At 33.1% G+C, this 19,455-nt stretch overlaps 1 protein-coding gene across 1 annotated transcript in view; it reads right to left on the reverse strand.

The window, feature by feature from the left end:
• MED13 (mediator complex subunit 13) overlaps nucleotides 1-19,455 on the reverse strand; it is a 94,483-nt gene that overhangs the window by 14,855 nt on the left and 60,173 nt on the right. The window contains exons 15-23 of the mRNA XM_019732482.3: nucleotides 18,929-19,125; nucleotides 17,282-18,198; nucleotides 8,244-8,405; nucleotides 6,183-6,406; nucleotides 4,593-4,782; nucleotides 3,176-3,632; nucleotides 1,728-1,947; nucleotides 880-1,071; nucleotides 447-670 (exon numbers count right to left, since the gene is read on the reverse strand). Of these exons, the coding sequence (XP_019588041.2) occupies nucleotides 447-670; nucleotides 880-1,071; nucleotides 1,728-1,947; nucleotides 3,176-3,632; nucleotides 4,593-4,782; nucleotides 6,183-6,406; nucleotides 8,244-8,405; nucleotides 17,282-18,198; nucleotides 18,929-19,125 (2,783 nt within the window). The remainder of the gene's footprint in view (nucleotides 1-446; nucleotides 671-879; nucleotides 1,072-1,727; nucleotides 1,948-3,175; nucleotides 3,633-4,592; nucleotides 4,783-6,182; nucleotides 6,407-8,243; nucleotides 8,406-17,281; nucleotides 18,199-18,928; nucleotides 19,126-19,455) is intronic.

Raw genomic sequence — 19,455 nt, forward strand, 5'->3', positions numbered from 1 at the left:
GGAAGTCAACTCAGTTAATTTAGGGACTATGTTAGACTGTACATGAGAAAATAAATATTCTAGGATGCTTTACTAGACTATATTTTTAATAGCAGAGGGCTTTCTTTCTAGTTCCATGTTCAAATTTTTCAAGCTAAAATCACTGCCTCAAGCTTTATTACGTAGAATTTAGGGATTTTAACCTCTTTTGTGTAACACAGATTAATCAAAATCATTTTTAATGCTATCAATTATAGAATATAAATATTCATACAAAAAGGTGAAAACACCTCCAATCCCATGACTTAATATTTTAATGTACATAAATAACCTTCAAACCAGTTTTTATTCATTAAAAATGAAATGTAATTGTGTGTGTGTGTGTGTGTGTGTGTGTGTGTGTGTGTGTACATTTTTTTAAATGGGATATAATGAAACATTTTTTAAAAATATAAGAATATAAGTACCTATTTGGAACATCGATGTTAATGATACACGTTTCTAAAAGTTCTCCATATAGATCTGTGCAAGAAGCAAGAATCCATCTTTGATCATGTGATAAACAGTAGCCCACGAAAAGAACATTATACTTCTGTCCGGCTTCTCCAAATGTTTCTCCTAGCTCTGTTTGTTTATCCTTCACTGGAGCCAGAATAAAAGGAGGTGTATAAAGCCGAATACACTCTGGTCTCTGTAAAATAAAAAATTAAAAAAAAAAAATTTAGGTACTATTCTACTGCACAATCATAGAAAAATCTTTGATTGAAAATGTGATCTATTACCTCTAGCCAATCATAAGATAATTGGAAAATGAGTTAAACAAAGAACTGCACTTAGTTTTGCACAAAATGATAAAATGTATAGTTTTTCAATAATTCTAGTCATGGAAAACATACTTACATCAGGGCTTTTAAGAGCAGTTTCCATGGCTAAACCTGGACCAAAGCCAGTCAATGTTTTCACATTGGTTGATGTTGGAAGGGGTCTCCGACACTGGGTAAAAGCCGAAAAAGCCAGGGATTTTAAATGCTGGGTATAGATCTGTCTATCTTCATGCTTCACAGGTTGCAACAGGTACTGACAAGGAACAATCTGAGAATTATATGCAAATGTTACACATGTTAAACTTCGAACAAAAGAATGAAAAGGTCTATGGGTCTAAAACTCTAAAAACTTCTAGGAAATTTAAACAAAATCAAAATAAAATGATAAACTAAAGAATTATATTTCTTTATCTATTATATAGGTTTTTAATAGTTTTACCAATGGGATATGTAAAAACTTCTAAAAATTTCTAAATAGCAGTTATATTAATATTGCCATTGACTAGTACTATTATAGTCTATAAAGAGATAATTTAAAATCTCTGCAAACAATTTAATGTGGTTAATTTCTTTCTACTTTTACTTGCAACCTGTCTTATTTAGAATTCTAGCTTATATAGATCCATATTCTTATTTTTGTATTTAAGCTTAGGAATTTAAAAGCTGGTTTACAAAAGTAATACAGGAGAAACACTTAATGTACTTACTACAATCTTTTTATTCTCCATTATTACTGTGTTATACTTATAAAGTCTATTTTTCATAAACTCTCTAAGATTTCTAGTATAATATTACTTAAAGTAAATTCAATGTAACACAACCTGACTTTTAGAAAATGTTTGGATACAGAACAGTATCTCTGAAACTTCTGTCAACATCCAACTGTTTTATACAAATTTTATTGGCAACATTTATCAGTCTTACCTGTACAGAAACAGTACTCTTAATATGAGGAGGAAGAGTCTGAACCATTTCCAGAAAGCATCTGAGTAGCCCCAAAGTCCATACATTAGAAGAATTAGTGCTCTCATCTTTATTTTCATATGTAAAAGGATCAATTATATAAACAACAATTGCAGGTGGATAAGTGATTGCATGTGAATCACCATCTGTGGGGATGCCCACTTTATCCCGATCCATCGTACTAAAATTTGAAATAGAAAGTAAGACAGTTAGGAAAAAAGTTGTACTGTATCTTTCTTGGGGTAGCATCAAAGCAGATTCTTAATACCCTCTCATCCTTTTTTTGGGTGGGGAGCTGTCACAGAGAGTCTCTAAAAATTAGGGACATCTCTTTCTGTTCAAAGAGAACCATAAGCATTGTATATACAATTTCATGGTGTACAAAGATGTTTTTATTGAGGTCTTGCATTAAAAAAAGAATTCTTAAAACCATAAAGTATCAGAAACACTAGAGAGTTTACTACTTAAGTTACACTGAGACAAAGATAAGTTAAACGAGCTTTCCAAGATCACACAGCTGGCTAAAAGCAGTGCTAGATTAGAAAGAAAGCAGATTTCCAAACTTAGTCAATGTTCTACTACATTTTCAACTATACATCTTCATTTCATACTACCTAATTTCAATGGTGAATATAAGGTTCATTCTTTGATGGTGATTTGATTTTTTTTTAAAACTTCAAATATACTGAGATGTTCAAGATGGACGAACGATCTGGGTAATTAATAGTTTGTCATTTCTCACATAAATTAGTGTAACTTTGGGCAAAACTGCATCCAGATAGCTGAAAAATATAACCAAGCTCACGCTAAACCTAACCTATAAATCAAAAAAGAAGCTTAATACCTTCTTCATAAAAGGAATGAAAAGTACTGTCATCATATCATCACTATTGTCATTATAAGTAACTCAAGTGTTTGGAAGCATTGTGTAAAGCACTTAATGTACATTATATTCTACTGCTCCCATTTTACAGATAAGGAAACAGGCTCAAAAAAGTTATATAACTTCCCCCCAAATCATACAGCCAGTAAATGGCAGAGCTGAGATTCAAATCTTGCTATGACTCTTAAGTCTCTGAACAGGCTGGTTCAATAAAGACTTTTAAATGACTGGAGTGATTTACACAGGCAAATCGACTTGACAGTTATGTCACAGAACAGATTCAAATAGTTCGACTAAATGGCTTTCAGGGTCTTAATTCCCAGCCTGAAATCCTAAATAAATAAAATAATAAAGACTTTATGAAGAGTCATTGTAATTTTATATGTACAATATTCCACATTATACAAACTAAAATTTCAAGGATAAGACCAAGAATTCTTTACAAGTTCATTCACAATGACTGTCTTATTTATACAAGAAGCATCATATATTTATATTTCTACAAAATTCGTATATTTAAAAGTACCTTTCAGATACATCGGGATGTGGCTGAGGGGGAAGTGAAGACGACTCTCCAGAAATGCCAGCTGTTTGCAGAGCTGATGACTGTGACCCTCCTAGCTGGCCGTTCTGCACTGCACTCGCTTGTGTAGACACAGATCCTGCAGCACTACTGCTCATACTGCCAAAGGGTGGAAATGAAGGTAGTTTACTTGAGGACACTCCACTATTCAAGTTGGTGGAGGAAGAAGCTGAAGTTGTGGTCAAAGTTGAATTAGCTGTGGCCACTGAAGAAGACATGGCAACACCTGAAGTCACTGTCATAGTGCCACTCGCCGCAGATGCCAGGGTGGCAGATGGAGCATTAACATTTCCAGTATTTGTCATCTGAGGTGAAGTAATCAAAGATTGACTTGTAGGAACAACTAAATTTGGCTGGGAAAGTAGAGAGCTGTCCAATGGCTGGGAAGCAAGATAAGGACCTAAAGATAATAAAAACAGGCAGGATATTTACTTCATTTCACTGATAGGTTCTTTATTTACTCAACTATGTGAATAATATCTAGTTGATGCTTCTTTGGTAACTACCCCCTGCCCCAAGTTGCCTGCTAGTAGTGTAGCACATACTAGCTTCCTATTTCCCCTAGAAACTGAAGAAACAAACGTCAAATGGAACTGAAAAGGTAAACCAGCATTTTCATACAAAATAAAGAAATGGCTTCCATGAAAGTATAATAAAATTCTATTTGCTAGGCATAGTTAATTAAATATAAATAACAGTATGTAGCAATTTTTAACCAAACCATTTAAAGGGTCCCTAAATCAGAAGTTGAATAAATATTGACTACATTGGGAGCTAAATATAAAATGGAGAAATGTTATCATGAGGTTCATATTATAGGAATGTGTAATGAGATTCAATATTTTAGTTCTGTGTCTCTTCGGATTAAGTCTAAAGTAAGTCCATGGATATTTAGTTCAATACATTAAAAGCAAGTCTTAAACAGCTGTCATTTTCTTAGATTCCAAAAAAGAACTGGTGTTGTAGAGGTAACTCAAAGTTATTTTATCTCTAAACCATTAACAAGTCAAGAATTTTAATGTTAATAAATTTTACTAAATAAAAACACAAATTCATCAGATCCTACAGAAGCAAAAAAACTGTTTAAACCCACAATTTCCTCCTAGCTGATAGGATCCCTATTGCAGGGACCAGGAAACTTTTTCTATGAAGAGTCAGATAGTAATATTTTAGGCTTTGCAGATCACAGTCTCTGTCACAATCACTCAGGTCTGATTTTATAATACAAAAGCAGCCACAGACAATATGTAAATAAATGAGTATGGCTATGTTCCAATAAAATTTTATTTATAAAAACAGCTGGTGGACTGCGCCACATTCTGCTAACACTGGCTTTATACAATAAATGCAATTTTAATACCTAGGTCATATCTGCAGACTTGTGCATAAAGCTTCAGTTTAGAAAATGCTTCATTGTTACCATCAGCTGCCTGAGAAAACCATTCTGCTACCAACTTTTCTGATAGTTTCTTTGACGCAGTAGATCCAACTCTCATGATCCCATCTGTCAACAGTCGAGAAATAGGTCTATGTTGACCTAATCGACAGGACTACAAATATATACATAGAAAGCAGAATTAGTTAAAGTATCATACTATTTGAGTACATATTATAATAAAAAGCATTTAAGTTATTTAAAATAAGTTTTATCACTTGTAATTAACATTTGGGATAAAAATACAAAGGGTAAAATGGTGCCATCGGTCTTTTCCCTTTTTACATTAGAAACTCATTAAATTTCTTTTAAAATTAAAATATCTCCAATGAAATAAACACCTAAATAATAATGGCGCCAGAACAACTGCACTTGAATAATGAAAACTTGCAGGATACAGAAATAAATGAGCATAAAAATGTAGACATGTTAAGTTGTACATCTACCCCCCAATTCATGTATATAAATATACATATATCCCCCCCAAGTCAAATCAAATAAAAATTGGCATATAAATACAGTATGTATTGCCAGCTCTCCCTCCAATCCTGTGGAGGGAGATGTTTATTACAAGTCTACTTTCAAGTATGTTTACTACACTGTATTAAGAAAATTTAAACAGGATTTCTTTACTGTAAGACTTTCAAAGGCTTTAATAATCTAACATGAATAGTGAATCTCTAAAAAGTAATATAATATACAATGTTTTCCCAAACCTATTTAACTGTGGAACTTTTTTCTGGGAAGATTTTACAGGACTAGTGCTCCAAACAGCACTCTTTGGGAAGTACGACTATAAAACACACTACAGATATCTTGTAATTAAGTGCAACATTTATTTATAAGGAGTTAAACCAGCACAAACTAATAATTAAGATTGTAAAAGAAACTGAATTTTAAAGACTTGATTTCCAAGCATTTATGGGAAAAGGAAGGTATAATGAATTAAGACTTTATGTCCCACAGTACTTTAAATCTGTAGTGTTGTCACCCCAATAAATTTAATTAAAAAAAAAAAAAAAATCTGTAGTGTTAGATATAACATGAGAATTGTAACTTAAAAGGTTAGTCAAGAATTTCAGAAATGAAATGGAATTACAGAGACCTAGCATAGTTTTATTTTACGTATGAGGAAAGTGAGGCCTACTGTCCGCACCTGAGGTCCTAGAAAATCAGGACTAGAATTTTTATAAATATAATTTTCCCTTGGCTATTTAATAATGCTACTCTTTGTTTATAAAATAGATTATCTTAAACAGGACATATATGCTCTCGATGTTTATTCCCCAATATGGCAATTACCACCACGACACCAAGGCACACGTATCTAACAAAGGGCCTGGGTCAAATGCTGTAAAGAATGTAACTGGCTAGCATAATAACTAAATAGCTGACATCAAAGAACTGACATCATTACTATTCTGCCCCAATCAACTGAACTAACCAACATAATTTATATATAAATATACAAATCATAAGGCAGGTTTAAAATGCCACCTCTTTTTAAATACCTACCTCATATATTGCAGTGAGATCTCTAAAAAAGCTTTTGGCTCCATTTAACAAGGCTTCATTTTCTGGACACAGTACAACATAGGCTATATCTCTTTGAGATCCATAGGGTTCCAGCATAAGTCTCTCCCAATAAGGGAGAGCAAATGGAGAAAGCACCAGAAAATCATAATCATAACTCAACAAAAATGTGGGGATTGGCAGTGGTTCTGGGGATTCGTCAGTTCCTAAATATAAGAAAGACGCATTTTAAGAAAGCATTTAAAAGCAGTACATGTCTTTTTATTTAAATGGCAAAAGTTACTGAAGTCATTATTAGTAGAAAAATATTTGATTAAAGACAAAAACACCTAAAGCCAGTGATTGAAACTTTTCCAGTTAGGAATTTGCTAAATGGTCTTAAAAAAAAAACAACAAAAACAACTATTCATTATACCTTCATTTAAATGTAAAAAAAAATAATTTGAATGAAAATACTTAGAAGTACAAAAAAAAAAATGGGAGGGGAGTTTTATTTTTAATAAATTTGGACTGTGGAATGCCTTTCTAAGCCTAACATAAAACCTATCCATTTAAAAACTGATTACTCTGACCATAAAATTTAAACTTTGGTATGAAGAAAAGAATAAACAAAGCCAAATAAGTTGGAAAACTGATTTGCAATGCATGACAAAAATTAATATCCTTACCATGTAAAAGGGACCTATAAATCCAAATCCATAAATTTTAAAAAATGACAAAAAAACCTAATAGAAAACCGGGTAAAGAATATAAACAAAGTTCACAGAAATAGAAATACCTCTTATACAAAAAAGATGCTTAATCTCATTAGAGAAAGCAATTTAAGGTAATAGCAAACAATTATAACATTTACTATGTGCTAGGTACTGTTCAAAGATCTTTATATATATATTAACTCATTTAATCCTCACAAAAACCATATAAGGCAGATACTAATATTAATCACATTTTAGAGAGAAAAAGCAGGAATGGAGAAGTTAATCAACTTGTACAGTATCATACAAAAAGTGGCAGAGGTGGGATTAGAAAGTAGGAACTCTCCGCTCATGGTCTATACTATTCTCCTCTCAAACTATCCTGTAATAACCATTTTCACCTATCTACTCAGTGCCCTACTGGCAAGGGTTTGGGTAAACAGGTATTTTACTGGTAGGAGTTTAAATTGATACTGTGGAAAGTAATCTGGCAAAATTTTTTAAAAAAATTACACACATGCATTAAGCCAGGGATGTGTGCATTACAGATTGTAATGACATAAAAAGTAGACGGGTAAAATAATATCATATGGAAAGAACAATGGAATATATGCAGGCATTAAGAAAAAGAAAAGATCTCTCTACATGTATTGATCAGTAAAAACTCGTGCGTGTGTGTGTGTGTGTGTGTGTGTACACAATGCATTCTAAAACCATGCATAAAAGTGAAAGATTTCAATGTTAAGAATTATTACTCCAAATATATTTTAAAAGCTCCAATTACATCCCACCTTTCAGAGCCTATCTTCAATAGATAATTCAAACATTTTGAATGTTCTTTTCTATTACAGTTGACCATACACATATGTGTATATACTATATACTAGGAGTATTCATTTGCAACTTTGGCATAACTAGCAAATTTCTGTCTTTGTTTTTGTTTTTTCCCACCTTTAATGAAGACTTTGGGGCCTTTATCATAAGTATTACCTCTTCTTTTTTACCTCATTTTTTCATTCAATTTTGTAAAATGATGATTTACAACAAAAGTGGTGTTCAGTCTTTTAAAAATTTGTGGCAGTATGATTCTTTCTTCACATAAAATCTTATTTACTGGTCAGTCTAATATGTAAAAACAGATCTAAGTGATGCTGTTCTTTCTAAAGTGGGGTGGAAAATGCAGTAAATTGAATGCTGGAAATGTTGAAAATAATAAAGTCTGAGATTGAGCACACTGGCCTTAAGCCACAAAAATATTTAAGAAAAGTAAATATGCTTATTCAAGTTGGGAATAGAAACTGAGAACTGATATAAAATCAGCCAATATACGTTACGATGAATTACTTACCATAAGAGCCTCGGCCAGCCATTTTATGAAATTGTTGCCAAGTGAGAGGACCTTGAACCCCCCAAGGCCTTACTGTCCTTTTTTTCTGAATAGCATCCTGAAGAACTGGCTGAAGAGATAGGAGCATTCGAAGTATATCCTGTGAGCACTGCATACTCACATCTACAACCATTAAACAAAAAAAGGTAAGTAAGAATTGCTATTGCCAACACAAAGAAATCAAATTTTAAGGTAACAAGAAACATAGCTAGGGAAAATTAAGTATCTGCTTTACATGATTTTATATAGAGAAAACCTTAAAGACTCCACCGAAAAACTATTAGAAATAATAAAGTCTCAAGGTACAAAATCAATATGCAAAAATCTATTGTATTTCTATACACTACAAAAAATCTCAAAGAGAAATTAAGAAAATCCCATTTACAATTGCAACAAAAACAATAAAATACCTAGGAATAAATTTAACTAAGAAGGTGCAAGACCTATATATTTAAAACTGTAAGACATTGTTGAAAGAAACTGAAGATAGAAAAGCAATGGGAAGATATTCCATGTTTAAGGATTGGAAGAATTAACATTGTTAAAATGTCCATACTACCTAAAGCAATCTATATAGATTCAAAGCAATCCCTACCAAAATCCCAATGGCATTTTTCACAGAAATAAAACAAAAAAATCCCAAAATTTGTATGGAACTACAAAAGATCCCAAATAGCAAAAGCAATCCTGAAACAAAAAAGAACAAATCTGAGCTACCACACTCTCTGATGTCAAACTATATCACAAAGCTATAGTAACTAAAACAGTATGGTATTGATAGGAAAAGACACATGGATCAATGGAACAGAGTCAAGAGCTCAGAAATAAACTGACAAATGCATAGACAACTAATTTATGACAAAGGAGCTAAGAACATATAGTGGACAAAGGTACAACTCTTCAATAAATGGTATTGGGAAAACATGATAGCCACATACGAAAGAATGAAACTAGACCACTATCTTGCACCATACGCAGAAATTAACTCAAAATGGATTGAAGACTTGAATGTAAGATCTAAAACCATTAAAACATACAGAAGAAAACATGGGCAGTAAGGAAACCTCACTGACATCAGCCTTAGAGATGTTTTGTGAATTTGACTCCATTGGCAAGGGAAACAAAAGCAAAACATAAATGGGACTGCCTTAAACTAAAAAGCTTCTGCATAGCAAAACAAACCTATCAACAGGAGGAAAAGGCAATGGACTGAATGGGAAAAGATATTTGCAAATCATACATCAATAGGCTTAATATCCAAGATATATAAAAACTTATGCATCTCAACAACAAAAAAAGCAACCTGATTAAAAAATGGGCAGAGGATATGTGCAGACATTTTTGCAAAGGAGACATACAGAAGGCCAACAGGCACATGAGGAGATATTTAAAGTCACTAATCATTAGGAAAACGCAAATTAAAGCCACAATACCACTTCACACCTTTAGAATGGGTATCATCAAAAAGACAAGAAACTACCAGTGCTGGAGAGGATGTGGAGAAAAGGGAACCCTTGTTCACTGTTGCTGGGAATGTAACTTAGTACAGCCACTATGGAAAACAGTATGGAGATTCATAAAAAAAAATTAGGAACAGAATTACCATATGATCCAGCTATACCACTTTTGACTATTTATCTGAAAAATACAAAAACACTAACTTTACGAGATATATGCACCTATGTTCCTTACAGCATTATTTACAAGAGCCAAGATATGGAAACAAGCTAAGTGTCCATCAATGGATGAATGGATAAAGATGTGATACAACATTTTAGATCTCACTTCCCAGCCGCTATTGTCAGTTTTGGGCTCAAATAAAATCTTACATAACTTCTTTAAAAGAAAAAAAAAAGGATGTGGAGTGTGCGTGCGTGCACACACACATCCAATGGACTACTACTTGGCCATAAAAAAGGTGAGATCCTGCTATTTGCAAGAACATGGATGGACTCTGAGGGTGGTATGCTAACTGAAATTAAGTCAGATGGAAAAAGACAAAGACTGTATGATTTCACTCATATGTAGAACACGTATTTTTAAAAAATGAAAAAAATGAATAACAAAAATGAAAAAAACAAAACAACTCATAGAAGCAGACAACAGGCTGGTGTTTACCAGTGGGAAAAGAGGGTAAAGCGAAGAAGAAGGGGATATGGCAAAATGGGAAAAGGGGTTCAAATGGTGACAGATGAAAACTAGAATTTTGGTGGTGAGCACAATGTAATGCAGATGTCAAATTATAATGTTGTACACCTGAAACTTGTATGTTATAAACCAATGTTACCTCAATCAAAAAAAGAAGATTAAGCATCTGCTTATGCAGAGAACTATATGAAGTTCTACTTAAAATGATCTGCAGAAATGGTCCTTCTGGGTACTTAAAACCAAGATCAGATATAATAAAAGTTGTAACTCATCTCTATAAAGATATCATCCATTAGCTCATCAACCAATTTATAAATTTATCAAATAATTTTCTTTTTGTATTTACTTTAGTTGTTTTTGGTGCTTATAGGTCTTTTACCAGAAGAACTTTGTCTCACACTGAAATGAGTTATAAATTATGAACCTTAATTATCACCATTATGGCAAAATGATCAGATAGATAAGACTGGTTACAGTGACTGAAGTTTAATTTGCAAAAAATAGTCGACTGTAACAACTCTGAAATACAAAATTTGTCCAGTAACAGGTTAACTTGCTCACACTGCTAAAAAGTGTAATATCCATAGTTATTTTAAAAACCTAGATTTATAGATTATCAAATTTCTGACAAACTATCCGAATAGATATGAAAGGTGCTGCTCTTAAATGTCAAATGACTTAAAAAAAAAAAAAAAATCACTAAATGTTACTGATACAATCTGAACCCCCCCCCCCCCCAGTATGGTTCAATTGTACCATTAAATCTGTTTGAACACTCTATTTCATTAAATCATTAAATTCAACTTTAACTCATTATTATTGTTGCCTATTATTTTTGGCTTTAATTTCCGATATCTAAATAGTGTACAGAATTAGAAGTAACTTAACTTCAGATGACTGCTTAATAACTATTATGCTTAAATAAACTTACAAATATAATAGAATACTATGCAGTCATTAAAAGTGATAACAGAGCTGTTTTAAATGGACTAATGACTAAAACACTGGTAATAATAAAACAGGTTATAAAACTATGGAAGATATTTTACACCAATAGAACTATGCATTCATATGTGAATATTCACATAAAACAAAGTCTAGAAAAGGTGTCACTGGCTAAGTGTGTTTATCATAATCACATGGGAAACTTTTAAAAACATATATACAGAACTTGCCCTGAGAAATTCTGACCCAGATGAGGCTCAGGAATTTGTATTTTGATTTTAATTCAGTGAAATTCTCAGAAACACTCTTTGTTTTAAAAAATATATTTATTGGAGACCTACTATGGGCCAGGAATTATGCTAGCTGCTAGGAATACCGTGTAAATAAATTCTTCTTCATGTCTTCAGGGATCTTATAATCTTATGGTGGAGACTGGCCCCCAGTGTGGTTCAGTTTTATCAAGAATATAATTGCATATTATGACAAGTGCCAGGTCTCTTATTTAAGCTGAGACCTGGTTGGAAAGCAGTGGTTAAAAGGATATATAATGATTTTTAAGAGTGATCTTACAAGACAGACACATAGATCAATAGGATAGAACTGAATGTCCAGAAATAAAACCTCACTTTTATGGTCAGTTGGTTTTTGACAAAGATGCCAAGACAATTTAATGGGGAAAGATAATCTTTTCAACAAATGGTTCTAGGACAATTGGATATCTACATGTAAAAGAATTAAGCTGGACCCATTCCTTATATATAAAATTTAATTCAGAATGTATTATAGACCTAAATGTAAGTGCTAAAACTATAAAACTCTTAGAGAAAAAAACCACAGGAGTAAATTTTCATGACTTAAAGTTAAGTAAAGCCTTCTCAGATATGACACCAAGAGCACAATGAGAATAAACACATTGAAGTTTGTCAAAATCAAAAGTTTCTCTGCTTCAAAGGATGCAATCAAGAAAGTGAAAAGATGACCCAGAGAATAGGAGAAAATATGTGCAAATCCTACATCCTGGGACTTGCCTGCAACATATAAAAAAACCTTGCAACTCAATAATAAAAAGAAAATATAAAACCTATTTTAAAAATGTGCATAGGATCTGAAAAGACATTTCTCCAAATATATACAAATGGACAATAAGCACATGAAAAGATGCTCAATATCATCACTCATTAGGGAAATGTTAACCAAAATCCCAGTGAGGCAACACTTCATACCCACTAGGATGACCACAATCATTAAGACACGTAATGACAAGTGGTGATGATGTGGAGAATGTGGGACCCTTACACATTGTTGGTGGGAATGTAAAATGGCGCAGCTGCTTTGGAAAACACTTTGGCAGGTCCTCAAAAGATAAAACAGAGTTATATGACCCAGCAAGCTCACCCAACAGTAATGAAAATATGTGTTCACATAAAAACTTATACACAAATGTTCATAGCAGCATTATTTATAAAATAGCCAAGTGTGGAAACAACCCAAATGTCCATCAATGGACAAGTGGGTGAAAAATATGATATATCCATACAATGGACTATTATTTGGCAATAAAAAAATGAGGTATTAACACATGATACATGAACCTTGAAAACATTACGCTAACAGAAGAAGCCAAACACAAGACCACATAGTACATGATTTTATTTATATGAAATGTACAAAAGAGGCAAATCAGTAGACAGAAAACAGATAGGTGGTTGCCTAGCCCTGGGAGGTAGTGGTTGGAGGGAAACAGGACTGCTAATGGGAATGGGGTTTCTTTTTGGGTTGATGGAAATGTCCTAAAATTAACTGTAGTGATGGCTACACAACTTTGTGAATACTAAACCATTTAATTGCACACTCTAAATGGGTGAATTGTATGGTATGTCAATAATACTGTTTAAAAAAGAGTGATCATGGAGTGGTGTGATGGTGGGGGTGGGCAGAAAATATACGCAATTTTTACTTCCACTTTTCCATTTTGTCTAGATTCTTAACTTTATAGTCAGCAAATATGTATTTTTTATAATTAAAACAAAGCCTTTTATAATAAACATCGACACAAAAAACATTTTGATGGTTGCCAGATGGGAGAGGGGTTGGGGTGAGTGGATGAAAAAGGAGAAGGGATTAAGAAGTACGAATTGGTCGTTACACATTAGTCACGGGGATGTAGGATAAGATAAGGAATATTGTCAATAATATTATAATAACTATGTATGGTGTCAGATGGGTACTAGATTTATTGGGGTGATAGATGGGAGGGGGTTGGAGGGCAGGATGAAAAGGTAAAGGCATTAAGAAGTACAAATTGGTAGTTACAAAATAGTCATGGGGGTATAAAGTAAAGCATAGGAAATATAGTCAATAATATGGTAATAACTACGTATAGAGCCAGATAGGTACTAGTCAAATGAATCACTTTTTAAATTATATAAAGTCTAATCACCATGCTGTACACCTGAAATTAATATAAAATAATATTGAACATCAATTGTAATTGAAAAATTTAAAAAGGGCAGAAAAGATGAAGGGGAATGAGAAGTCCAAATTTCCAGGTATAAAACAAAAAAGTCATGGGAATGTAATATACAGCATAGGGAATATAGTCAACAATATTGTGATAGCACTGTACATACAGTGTCAGACAGTTACTGGACTTACCATGGTAATCACTTCTTTAGGTATGTAAGTGTTGAATAACTATGGTGCACCCTTGAAACTAATACATTGTATGTTAGCTATATTTTAACAAAAATCTTTAAAAAATTGTTTTAAATAAAATAAACATTCCCATTAAAATATGCAAACTATAGTTTGTACACTTTTAATTCTTTCAAACAAATATTTCAACACCTTAGACATCTACTATATGTCAGGCACTGTTCTAGGTATTTGGGATATCAACAAAAGAGACAAACCCTTACCCTTACACAGTACTTGCATGGAGTGAATATAATGGAGTGAGAGATAATTAACCAATCAATAAATTACACAGTATTTATAAGGTAATAATTGTACACCATGGGAAGAGGCAAATGAAGCAGGATGGAAGACATGAAGAGAGATTTGCAATTTTATATTGAGAAGATGACCTCTGGTAAGATTTAAAGGAGAAAAGAGAGCTACCCACATAAATACCTGGGAAAAGAGTGTCCCAGGCAGGGAAAACAAGGCTAAGGTCCTAATGTAGTAACTTGCTACTATTTCATGATGCTGCTACAATTTAATGAAAGTATTCCAATATTGCATACTTATATTTTATAGCATTATTATTTTTTATAATGAAAATTTTAAATTGAAATTAAGGGCATTTCTCTTTCTGTGAGTTTTGAATTATTTCTAATACAGTTCTTGAGATGAAATTCACCTTTATGGCTGCATTTTCTGTTTACAGCAATGTTTACTGTCACAAAAAACATACACAAAGTAAGGCTCAATATTTCCTATTATTTGGCGAATAGGTTGGGTCTTTTTTTCCCCTGAAGTATAATTTATGTAAGTTGGTACTTTAAAAAAACTTCTTATTGAGGTATAATTGACGTGACATTATATTAGTTTCAGGCGTACAACATAATGATTTGATATTTGTATATATTGTAAAACGATCACAAGTCCAGTTAACATCCATCACCATACATAGTTAAAAATTTTTTCTTGTGATGAGAACTTTAAAGATGAATTGGTTCTTAAAAACAAATAATGACAATAAAAATAGAGTAGCACTAATGCTATTGCTGTTAATACTACTATAACTACTGTTAATATTTGAACTCTTTCTTTGTCCCAGGCACTGCTGTTTTATATGTATTAGATCATTTGATCCTCTAAACACTATATGAGGCAAATACTATAATTGACTGTATTTTTAAAAATTGAGGCACAGAGTGATTAAATAATTTGCCCAAAGTCATAGTTAGGATATAGTGACATGAGTAGATCCATTTTTCAAACCCAAGCAGTCCGGCTTCATAGTCTGTGTTCTTATAGCTGAAAATAATCCTGCCCTTTGTTTGAACATCTATGACATTTATTTATACCTTATAAAAAAGAATTTGGTCCTTAAGTACAATGAGTTTGATGAATCATCAAAATCATCAATCACGAACAATATATTAACCATTAGTGGATGTATTGCCCTATCTTATTTCACAAATTGTCTTTAATAATAATAATTTAACAAACAAGTATGATCTCACTGTCCAAGAACTAGAACATTACCGAACAATCTTATTAAGTGCTTCTCCCTAGCCTATCCCTCAGCTTTTACGAATTAACCACTATCCTGAATTTTATGTGTATCTAAAAAATACATTTAGTTTTGCTTGTTTAGAACTTTATAAAAAGGTATCTTACCACATATAATCTTCTGGGACTTGTTCCCTCTGCCTGCCTTCAATACTATTACTAAGATTCATCTATTTGTTATATATAATTTTATTCATTTTCAAAGCTTACATAACATTCTATCTGTACTATCATCATTTATCTTCCTATCAATGGCCATTAGAGTTATTTTCACTTCTTTCAACCACACATTTTATTACAGTTTTAGTTCTCAAGTACTCTGCAATTTAAAGGTATGGTATCTTCCTATTTCCCAGAATACGAAGCACGGTTTTTCCACATGTGTCAAAAATGACTGAATTAACAAATGACACAAGGAACAAATAAAAGTTATACGGCACATACAACCTAAGAACATAGACTCTTACCAAAAACCACATTTTAAAGGAGGTTTACTCTGTATAATAACCAAAAATTAGAATAGTTAATCAGTGGTATATTGAGACATCTTTTAAAAAGTGCAGGTTGGCTATGCCTGAAAGAAAACTATCTAATTGATGATTTTAATAGCAATAATAGCTTATATTAGTTCAGTACTTAGTAAGCACTTAGTATGGATTAACTCATTATATCTTTATAACTCTATACAAGTATTTGACATTGTATCTGGATGAGTATTTGACATTGATGATCATTTTCTCAATCTTCTCACAGTTCCTAGACTTGGCTTCCAGGACACCATACTCGCTTGGTTTTCCTCCTACCTACCTTCTTAGTTTCCTATCCTGGATCCTCCTCTTCTTTGTCACCTCTAAATGTCAGTTCTATCCTTGGACTTCTCTATCTACAGTTACTTACGTGGTTCATAAGACCCTACGTGTGTGTGATTTTGGTGCCTGGTCAGCTCTTAAAACTTCATCTCCTAATAATCTACCCATCACCCAGTTCATGCCAGCAACACTGCCCCCTTACTGATTCTCAAGCACAGTAAGCATACGCCTTCCTCTGGGTCTCTGTACTGCTGGAAACACTGTTCCCTCGGTGACACCCACTTTTTGCTCAGATGCTGTCCCTCAGTAGTATCTTCTCTAACCATACATCTAAAATAGCACACTCTTGTCATTTTCTTCCACTGCTTTATCTGCTTTTTTTTTTCCATATCCCTCGTCACTATCTGATACTATATAATTACTTTGTGTGTTTCTTTTCTCTTCTTCACTCAATTATAGGTTCAAAATGGGCAGGATATATATTTGTTTAACACTACTTTATAAAAGAACACTGCCTAGCACACACTAAGATCTCAATAAATATTTAATGAGTGAATGTTGAGTAACGCGATCTAGCAATTTTCTGCTAATTCACATGTGCAAATTACCTTTTATACTTCTATGTAAGTACATAATTACAGACTTATAATAACCATGCTTTTATTGGTGAAATTAAACTAAACTGCTAGGAAATTCTCCCTTTAAAAATGTCATTCTTAAAGGCGTTTTAAGTCCAAATTTAAGTGTCTCTATTAGCTACATGGAAAATTGCCTTTAGTACTTTTTCCTAAGACAGAATAGCGAAGTCATACAACCAATGGAAAACAAACAGAAAAATTATCCTGTTAGCATACTTACCATTTCTTTTGGACCAGGGGTGTAAGCATGAACTTTTTACAAGTGCTTCATCAACTTTTCCTCCTGACATATTATCCATGAACTGACGCCCATGTTCTAATGCAAGGTAGCAGTCATTGCAACAGTCCCGCTCTTCAACACGCACCCAATTGTTAATTACACCAATTTTAGGAAAAGGATCTTGGTCTGCTGCTCCAAAGGGTGAAAATAAATTAGTGCACTGATCTTGCAGCAATAATATCAACTCATCAGGCAATTTTTCAGATTCCTTTAGTCCTCCATTAACATGTTCAGCAGAAGTAGCCCTGAGAGCTTCAAAACGTTTTTCTGCTTCTTTGCCACATTCTGTGTTGCGTCCTATGATATCTAGTTCATCTTCAAGAAATAATCCTGAATTGTTTCCAAATTTCCTGTTCATAACAGCACTGAAGCCACAGGTACACCTATACTGTGCTTCCTGCGTTGGGTCTGGAATGTAAACTCCAACATCGGCACCCTTGATATTCATGTTGCATACACAGATACAGCAACTATCAAAGTTACAGTCTTTAAACAAATTCATAACTGATTCTGAAAGAATGAGGTTTACGTAAAGACTGTGTGCTTCAGGGATCGAAGGAACAGTTGCAGGTTCAACAGAATTAAGGGGTCTGCATGTGGATGGGGTGGAAGCTGGTGAATACAAGTCTGAATTTTCGTATTTGACTGAACCTTGAGCACTAGCAGGTCCACCAGCTCCACGAGGAGTCCTTGGAGTCCTTGGAGTCCGTGGAGTTGGAAACCTAGGGGTCGATGGAGAAGGAAGAATTCCTGCTCCACCGTTACTAGGAGGTGCGCTGCTGGGAGGCATCCCAAAAGAAGTATGAGTTTGAGGCGTATAAGCAGGGCCATATTCTTGATCCACCGTACTTCCATCACTAGCATCACCAGGGTGAAAGAAAATCAAACATATATAAAGAAACATATTAGGAATGTGAAATACAACTAACAATGTCCCAAATGTTTTCCAGTAACACTGAAAATTATGAAAGCACATTACTGCAAAACTTCCAAGTACAGTTAAAATGTATTTCTGGTTAACATATCCATTCTAGGAGATTGTTGTCGGCTGAGGACAAACCAACTAGTTCCAAAATTATAAATATAATCTGTATATACTTATCCACACCTAGACATCCACATTTACTATCTATACATTTCTTATACTACAAATATCCATATTTCATTGATTCTAAGATGCCACTAATTGTTTAAAAAAAAAATCCTGATTTTAGAGATGTTTGTGTAAAAAGGGACAATGGCAATTTTAAGATGCTACCGATTATAAGATACCCCAATTTCAGAGATTTTAAACTAGAAAAGTATGTGAAATATGGGAAAGGTACAAAGGGGAATGATTTACAGTTTTATCAAAATAAAAGTTGCTTCTGAAGACAAAGAATAAAGCGTGACAATCTTAAATTTTCCAATAATTTATTATGGATAATAGAATTATCCATAAATTCTACTAATCAGAAAATAATTTTTAGAATTTTAAAAAACAGTGTCTTTTTTCTAAGTACCAGCATACCAGGTACTTCTAGGGAAAAAAATTAAAGCTATATAAGCATTCATATACTATACCAATAACATAAATCCAAATCATACCCATCTTTGATGAATGGCATTGCAGGCCCTGAAGGAAGCAATTCCAATTTTCCAACAGTCCAACTCTGACGGTAAACACACTCTTCTGGCAATTTGATAGGAGGCAGACATTGGCTTGGCAGAGATTTTAGAGGTGCAAACATAGAACATCCCACTAGAACTTGACAATTTTCAGGCTTATAGACATAAGAAAAATCCTACAATATAAAGACCGTGACATTCAGAACCTTATTTTCCAAGGGGAAAAAGCAAACTAATTCCAGCCATTTTTTCCTTTCTTTAAACAAAACAACAAAATGTAAATGTAATCCTAGTCTTTTCTCGTATGTATTCTTAATAGTGTCACCACAATTTAGTTTTCAAATTTGTTAATTACAAAACTAGAACCACAAAATTTTTTAAGTTAATTTTTTAAATTTAGTGAAGTAACATTGATTAATAAAATTACATACATTTCATGTGTACAACATTATAATTCAGTATTTGTGTACTCTACTGTGTGTTCACCATCCAAAGTCTAGTTTCCT

The sequence above is a fragment of the Rhinolophus sinicus genome, chromosome 12 (genome assembly GCF_057876585.1).
Source record: "Rhinolophus sinicus isolate RSI-liver-muscle chromosome 12, RSI-T2T, whole genome shotgun sequence".
Classification (NCBI taxonomy): Eukaryota; Metazoa; Chordata; class Mammalia; order Chiroptera; family Rhinolophidae; genus Rhinolophus; species Rhinolophus sinicus.